Source organism: Myotis daubentonii, chromosome 16 (assembly GCF_963259705.1).
Source record: "Myotis daubentonii chromosome 16, mMyoDau2.1, whole genome shotgun sequence".
Classification (NCBI taxonomy): domain Eukaryota; kingdom Metazoa; phylum Chordata; class Mammalia; order Chiroptera; family Vespertilionidae; genus Myotis; species Myotis daubentonii.
Genome location: NC_081855.1, coordinates 9964312 through 9972788, shown reverse-complemented (window position 1 = coordinate 9972788; position 8477 = coordinate 9964312). Strand labels below are relative to the sequence as shown.

General features: G+C 49.3%; 1 protein-coding gene and 1 pseudogene across 1 annotated transcript; both read left to right on the top strand.

Moving 5' to 3' along the window:
- Positions 1-226: 226 nt before the first annotated feature.
- On the top strand, positions 227-3821 carry LOC132219386 (pre-mRNA cleavage complex 2 protein Pcf11-like). The gene is given in 2 exon segments (XM_059671737.1): positions 227-3572; positions 3784-3821. Coding segments are annotated over 2 exon segments (3378 nt in total). The 5' UTR covers positions 227-232.
- Positions 3822-6120: 2299 nt separating this feature from the next.
- Positions 6121-7012, top strand: LOC132218746 (mitochondrial coenzyme A diphosphatase NUDT8-like; annotated as a pseudogene).
- Positions 7013-8477: the final 1465 nt, after the last annotated feature.

Here is an 8477-nt window from a genome sequence, read left to right as displayed (position 1 = left end):
CACCTGCACCGGCACCCATTTGTTCCTGTGGAGAAAGAGGCTCCTGAGGTGGCTGAAAGTGTGTGGAGATCACTGTGCGAAGGCAGCCTTGAGTACCTGGGGTTCCCCCCGTGTCGTCCCCCAATACCCCTCCGCGGTCAGTCAGCACGTGGTGAGGCCGGAGTGGGGAGAGGAAGCGCGGTCGGCAGTGACACGGGGTGTCAAGAGCGGCTGCAGCTGCGGCCACGGCACAATGTCAGAGCCCACCCTGGCCGAGGCCGGTCCCTTGGGGGCCCGGGAGGACGCCTGTCGGGATTATCAGTCATCCCTCGAAGACCTGACCGTCAATAGCAAACCGCACATCAATATGCTGACCATTCTAGCCCAGGAGAACCTGCACTTCGCCAAGGATATCGTCTTTCTCATCGAGGCCCAAACCGCCAAGGCTCCTTCCTCAGAGAAGCTTCCCGTTATGTACCTTATGGATTCTATCGTGAAAAACGTTGGCTGAGAGTATCTCACCTCCTTTACTACAAATCTAGTTGCAACATTTATTCGTGTGTTTGAAAAGGTGGATAAAAATACCAGAAAAAGTCTATTTAAATTACGTTCCACATGGAATGAGATATTCCCATTGAAGATTCTTCATGCCCTGGATGTCAGAGTCAATTCATTAGATCCTGCTTGGCCTGTTCAACCTCTACCCCCCAATCAGAATACATCTAGCATCCATGTGACTTCTACATTTCTAAATAAATCGCCTGAAGAGCCTTCAGCTGGAAAGATGTGCCACTCTGGATGTAAGCAGTCACATATGGAAGACTTTGTGCCACCTTCCAGGGAAGAAAGAAATGCTAAGAGAAGTGCTGAACAAGATGTTCGAGATCCAAAGCGAATAAAAAAGACTGAAGACGAACGACCACAAGAAAATAAAAGCTTACAACAAGGTGAGGACCATAATAAATCTCCTCATCTAAGGCGGAGGGAAAGCTGGTCGAGCGCTAAAGGGGTTGTGTCACCTCGAGCCCCAAAGCAACAGCATCGATTAAGCGTAGATGCCAATCTTCAGGTTTTCACAGAGTTAACTCTCGCAAGCAAAAGAGAATTACTTCAAAAGACGAGTGAACATTTAGCATCTGGTGAAATTACACAGGATGAGTACCTTGTTGTTGCGCCTCAAATTCGACAGCTATTTCAGTATCAAGAAGGTGTACGAGAAGAGCAGAGGTCACCATTCAATGATCGTTTTCCACTTAAGCGACCTAGATGTGAAGATGCAGGTGAACCATTTGTAGATACCTCAGCATCACGACTCGCCGGCCTAGATACAAATCAGCGCCTTACAGCGTTAGCTGAAGACAGACCGTTATTTGATGGACGTAGTAGGCCATCAGTAACAAGAGATGGCCCGACCAAGATGATTTTTGAAGGACCTAATAAATTAAGCCCTAGGATTGATGGACCTTCTGCACCAGGTTTTCTTCGATTGGATGGGTCACCTGGACAAATGGGGGCCGGTGGTCCTTTGAGATTTGAAGGTCCTCCGGGACCAGAAGGGACACCTCTGAGGTTTGAAGGGCCAGTTGGTCAAGCAGGCAGAGGTGGTTTTCGGTTGGAAGGTTCCCCTGGTCTGAGGTTTGAGGGACCTCATGGTCAGCCTGTGGGTGGACTTAGATTTGATAATCCCGGAGGTCAGCCTATACGTGGACATAGATTTGAGGGGGGTCGTGGTCCATCAGGACCTGCAATTAGGTTTGATGGACCTCATGGTCAGCCAGAAGGTGGGATCAGATTTGAGGGCCCTTTGCTACAGCACGGAGTTGGAATGAGGTTTGAGGGCCCCCATGGCCAGTCAGTCGCTGGCCTGAGGTTTGAAGGACAACATAATCAACTTGGTGGAAACCTTAGGTTTCAGGGTCCACATGGTCAACCAGGGTTTGGGATCAGGTTTGAGGGACCTTTAGTCCGACAAGGAGGTGGAATGAGGTTTGACGGTCCTGTACCAGGAGGTGGACTGAGACTTGAAGGGCCTCTGGGTCAAGGTGGTCCAAGATTGGAAGGTTGTCATGCTTTCAGGTTTGATGGTCAGCCAGGTCAGCCATCACTCTTACCAAGATTTGATGGATTACATGGCCAACTAGGTCCTAGATTTGAAAGAACTGGTCAGCCAGGCTCACAGAGATTTGATGGACCACCTGGACAGCAGGTTCAACCAAGATTTGATGGTGTTCCTCAAAGACTTGATGGTCCACAACACCAGCAAGCATCAAGGTTTGGTGTTCCCCTTGGTCTTCAAGGCACACGATTTGACAATCATCCTTCACAAAGGCTTGAATCCGTTTCGTTCCGTCAGACTGGTCCATATAGTGAGCCACCTGGCAATGCTTTTAATGCCCCATCCCAAGGACTGCAATTCCCAAGACACGAACAAATATTTGATTCACCTCAAGGACCCAATTTTAATCGACTGCGTGGCCCTGGAAACCAGAGTTTCTCAAATCCCCTTAGCAGAGCTTCTGGACACTCTTTTGATGAAAAGAATCTTCAAAGACCTCAATGTGGAAACTTTGGCAGTTTACCTGCTCAGATAACAGCGGGAAACATGCAGGTGTCTCAACAGGTTCTCACTGGTGTTGCTCAGCCAGTACCGTTTGGCCAGGGACAACAATTTTTACCAGTTCATCCAAAAAATCCTGGAGCATTTGTTCAGAATCCTTCCGGAGCCCTTCCTAAGGCATATCCTGATCATCACCTCAGTCAGGCAGATGCCAATGAATTATTTTCAAAACTGCTAAGAACAGGAATTCGCAAATTGTCCCAGCCTGATTCAGCTACAGCACAAGTAAATGAAGTTGCTGCTCAGCCTCCCACTGAAGAGAAGGAAGGTCAAAATGAAGATCGAGATGTTCCCGATCTTACCAATTTTACAATGGAAGAGTTAAAACAACGTTATGATAGTGTTATAAATCAACTGCACACTGGTATTCAGTGTTACTCTTGTGGAATGAGGTTTACAACATCACAGGCAGATGTATATGCAGATCACTTGGACTGGCATTATCGGCAAAATAGAACTAAAAAAGACGTTAGCAGAAAAGTTACTCATAGACGTTGGTACTACAGTTCAACAGACTGGATAGAATTTGAGGAAATAGCTGATTTGGAAGAACGGGCAAAGAGCCAGTTTCTTGAAAAGGCGCATGAAGAAGTTGTGCTCAAAACTCAGCAAGCTGCTAAGGAAAAGCAGTCCCAAAGTGTACCGGCAGGGCCAGCTGGAGCAGTGGAGAGTTGTGAAATCTGTCAAGACCAATTTGAACAATACTGGGATGACGAAGAGGAGGAGTGGCATTTAAAGAATGCCATCAGAGTGGATGGAAAGATTTGTCATCCATCATGTTATGAAGATGATCAAAATACATCTTCATTTGACTGTACACCATCTCCCAGCAAGAAGCCAGTTGAAAACCCTCTGAATATTATGTTGAACATGGTCAGAAATGAATTTCAGGAACCCTGTGAGAGTACCAATGTTAAGGAAGAACAAATTGATACCCCACCAGCTTGTACAGAGGACAGCATAGCAACATCTCAGAGCTGCTCCCGAGACATGGGTTTTACTCGTAGGAGGGTGGCGTGGGCACCTAGTGGGAGGCCATCAGCAAGTGCCTGGCCTGTCTGTGGCTCTCAACATCAGTTCTCTTCCTCTCCAGGCAAAGATGGGAACTGCCCAGTCACGTTACCTGAGCAAGCCCCTCCCCTTCTTAGGTTCCGGAGGGTACAGGTGACCCCTGCGCCAGGTCCATTAAATTAAAACGGAAGATGATATAGTTGAGTCAGTTTAAATAAAATGAGAAAAGTATGTTAAGTATGTTTTTCTTTTTTAAAAAAGCTGCTGTTTGGATCTAGGTGAAGATTTTTTTTTTTATGTATATATAGAACTATCTGTATAAATTGCCTAACTGAGGCAGGGCCTTCAGCTATCATTTGGTTTATAAATACATTTTAGTATTTGCATAGCCTACTGCCTGCACAGTTTCCGGTGCTTGTTGTGTGAAAGTTATACAGATGTGTGCAAATTTAACAAAACAAAATTGTTATGTGTAAAAATGTATGATTTTCACTTGTGAAACTGTAAATTGTAAATAAAAAAATATTTTTGCTACCCATGGAGTGTAATATTTATGGACACCATCAAATAAAGACAGTGTTTCTGTACTTTTTATTGGGTGAAAATGGAATTAAACAGCAACCTCAAGAAAAATTTTTTTTCTGGTAGTTCTGATGATTAAAGCAAAGTCTAAGTTTTATCCTTCATAGGGGGGTTGTGAGAGAGCGCGGCAGGCCTTTTCTCAAATAGGAAAGCCAGATTTGAAAAATTTTTAGAAACAATAGGACAATTATGCATATATATATATACATATATATACACACACACACACTAGAGGCCAGGTGCACAAAAGTTTGTGCACTCGGGGGCGAGGGGGGTCCCGCAGTCCGGCCTGTACCCGCTTGCAGAGTCTGGGACCCCTCAGGGGATGACCACCTGCTGGCTTAGGCCCGCTCCCCAGGGGATTGGGCCTAAGATGGCAATCAGACATCCCTCTGGCAGGCCGGCAGCCCTCGGGGGATGCCCACTTGCCAGCAGGGTGGAGACCTAAGCTGCAGTCGGACATCCTTAGTGCTGCTGAGGAGGCAGGAGAGGCTCCCACCACCACTGCTGTACTGTAGCCATCAGCCTGGCTTGTGGCTGAACAGAGCTACTCCCATGTGAGAGCGCCCTGACCACCAGAGGGCAGCTCCTGCATCGAGCGTCTGCCCCCTGGTGGTCAGTGTGTGTCATAGTGACCAGTCATTCCCAGTCCTGCTGTTAGGGTCAGTTTGCATATTCCCCTTTTACTATATAGGATAGAGGCCTGGTGCACGCGTGGGGGCTGGCTGGTTTGCCCTGAAGATTGTCCCGGATCAGGGTGAGGGTCCTGCTTGGGTGCCTGGCCAGCCTGGATGAGGGGATGATGGCTGTTTGCAGCTGGTCACACCCCCGTCAGGGTGGGGGTCCCCACTGGGGTGCCTGGCTAGTCTGGGTGAGGGGCTGAGGGCTGTTTTCAGGCTGGTGGGCAACTGAAGCTCCCAGCCTCTCTTTTTTTTCTTTTTATTCTGGGATTTATTTTCCTTCGATAGGGGTAACTGGAGCTGAGAGCCTGCTCCAGCTCTTTGCTCCAGCTCCGAGGCCTTTGCCGGCTGAAAGCAGGTACCTGGATTTGTGCAGATTCTATAATTGAAACTCTGTTGCCATCACTGGCCGCTCTAAGCTCTGAGGCCTCGCTGGTTGAAAGCAGGTTTCTGGGGTTTGTTTAGGTTCTATAATTGCAACATTGTTTCATCCGGAGCTCAGAGCTGAGGTGCGGCAGGCAGGGAATGTTGGCTTCCTCCATCACTGGAGCAAGCAAGCGTCATGTTCACTTCAGCTGCCTGGCTGCCGGCTGCCATCTTGGCTGGCAGTTAATTTGCGTATCTCACTGATTAGCCAATGGGAAGGGTAGCGAAGTTATGGTTAATTACCATGTTTCTCTATTATTATACAGGATATATATATATATATATATATATATATATATATATATATCTGTATATATACAGATATATATATATATCCAGCTATAGAGAACCACCCAGATGTCCTTTTTGAAAAGTATCGAATGAAGCAACATTTATTTTTTAACTTGGAAATTGATGCCATCAAATAATTAATGAATTTATTTAAGTACTAAAGGTGACTTTTTTTAATGACATTTTTTAAGTTTGTCACAATTTAATGCAGTGAACATATTTCTATTTTAAGTTACAGGGGAGTCTGTAAGAATGTTCATTTGAAAAATCGTTAACCTTTTTCATTTGTTGGTTTTGACTGAATTAGATGGATACCATGAGATGTTAATATTCATCCATGTAATAAATAGAATGATGAAGAAAAAAAGAAGAGTGGGAGAGACATGTCCTTCATACCCTGCAGGTTTCAGGGTAGTAAAATTAAGGGAAGGTTGTTCTAAGTGGAGGGAAAATCTGCGAAGGCCCAGAGGCCTGAATGGGGGACCTGAGTCGGTCAGTCTGGCTGGAGTGAGCCCCACGCAGGACTGGGGTCAGATGGACCTGGCCTTGACTGCTAATGGCCTCTGGATGGCAAGGGTGGGGTCTCCCTCTCAGCCTCCCTTCTCCAGCCCCAAAGGCCTGCCAAGGCCATGCCTCCCTTGACGGCCTGCCTCCTTGGCCCAGGCAAAGAGCACGGTGGTGTTGGTGGTCGCTGGAGTGGGCCCGCTGGATCCCCAGAGCCTCCAGTCCAACCCAGAGGAGGTGAGTTGGGGCAAGGATGCCGGGAATGGGATGTCCCAATGGGGGAAAGCTGCCATGGTCAGTCCTCTGTCCATCCTCCCCTGCCTCCTGTCATAGTTGGAGGAAGTGTTTGCACTGCCACTGGTCCACCTGCTGCAGGTGCAGAACCAATGCTGCACCCACTTCTGCAAGAGTGGCCACTTCCGTTACACAATGCCTGTCTTCCTGCTTGGGCCACACCGCATCTGGGGGCTCACCGCTATCATTACCGAGTTCACCCTGCAGGTCTTGGTACCTGGTGCCTACCAGTCCAGCCTGGATGTCCCTGGGGCTGAAGACTGGTCCCAGGCAGCCCCTGCCCTCACCCTGCTGGACCAGCGCGACCTCAGGACTGAATAAAGAGCCTTTACCAACTCTTGGGCAACTGCATCTTCGGCGCTAGGGCCCTGACCTCGAGCAGACCCCATGGGAAAGCTGGTCTCCTGGCTGGGGAACCCCCGTCTAAGCACTCAGTCACCCACAGCAGTGGGCACTTACCCTGCACCAGGTACTTGGCATCATTTCACCCTCACCTCAGCCCTGTGAGTGGGGCTAGCACTGTCCCTGGCTGGTGATCTGGGCTCAGAGAGGACAGACAGCTTGACCGAGCTGGGATTTGAACCGGGCCCTCTCTGAGTGGAGCCCAGACCCTTAGCCACTGTAGGTTCCTTCCTCTGTGCCTGGCTGACCATGTGCTGGGCCTCAGGAATCTGGAGAGGAGTCCTGCATGAGACTAATGAGCGTGACTGGGGGTGGCATCGCAACCTCCGGATCCACCCTGCTGTGCATGACAGGGGGCGGCGACAGGGGGCGGCACACCAACTCCCCAATCGGCCCTGCTCTGAGCCCGACCAAGGGCTGCACCTAAGGATTGGGCCTGCCCTCTGCCACCCGGGAGCGGAGTGGGCCTAAGCCAGCAGGTCGTTATCTCCCGAGGAGTCCCAGACTGTGAGAGGGCACAAGTGGGACTGAGGGACAAAACCCCTCCCGTCAGTGCACAAATTTTTGTGCACCAGGCCTCTAGTCACATATAAATACTAGTGGACTGATACAGGGTTCTGTGAAAGAATTCAGTGGGGGAGGATTCAATCAGCAAATATATGAGAAGCTCTTCCAGGTACAGACACGTCTCTAGGCACTGACCATAATCCAGTGCACAGGGCAAGCCCCAAGCCTGCACTACAGAGCTCCCTTCTAGTCGGGAGCGATTCAGTCACATTAGGGTGCACAGGCTCAGAGTGTCGACAGAACAGCCGATGTGACGTCCTCCTGGCCTCCTCTACCTATGGCTGCACCTTCCTGTATTGTGAAGAGGACAGTGAATCTCTGTTCCAGTAGAAAACGTGATTTGGCTTCGGATCAGAGTCATGAGGGGAGTGTGGGACCTGAATTCAAGGTGCTAGAAGAACCCTGGATCCTACTCATGGTGGGATTTCTGCTGGAGGGCAGAGGTCTGAGGGTTTCTCCTAGGAAAAAAGGCAGGAGTCAGAGAGCTGTTCATGTGCACATGGGTGGTGTGGGTGATTGGGGAGGTCAGTGGACAGAGTGAGCCCCTCAGAAAATTCACACCCCTCTGCTTCTAATCCTAGCCGAATCTACACCCTTATCCAGGGACCTTGTTCACTATTCTGGTAGAACCTTCTCAGTGGTAGCTTGGTGGTAGCTCTCTCCCCATGGGAGTTAACTGTCAGTTAGAGAAGAAGAACTCCACAGGGCAGCTAGTGAAGTAGGCAGCACATAGGTGCAGGAGCCAAAGTTTGATGTGTTAGGAGGTGTCTGGACACCAGAGGATTTTCTTTGTTCACTCATTGGTCAGCTATACCTGGAGCACCTACTGTGTGTCAGTGAGTGACAGGAACTTAATAGACACCAGCCCTCCCTGTCCTCATGGAGTTGACATTCAGGTGGGAGGGTAGTGGGAGGGTACAGGGACACTGAGAGAGCATGTCAGGTTGCCCTGAAGAAGAGGACAGGCGATTCCCTCATTGATCCAGAGCTGTAAGTAAGGAGGGCTTTCTGCCAGCCCCTCCTGGGTGACCAGGCACATCTCTGCCAGGACTGCCAGGTTGAAGGTGAGCAAGGAGTAGGTCTGCCTTCTGGATGGGCAGGAGCAGCAGCAGGCACAGGACCCT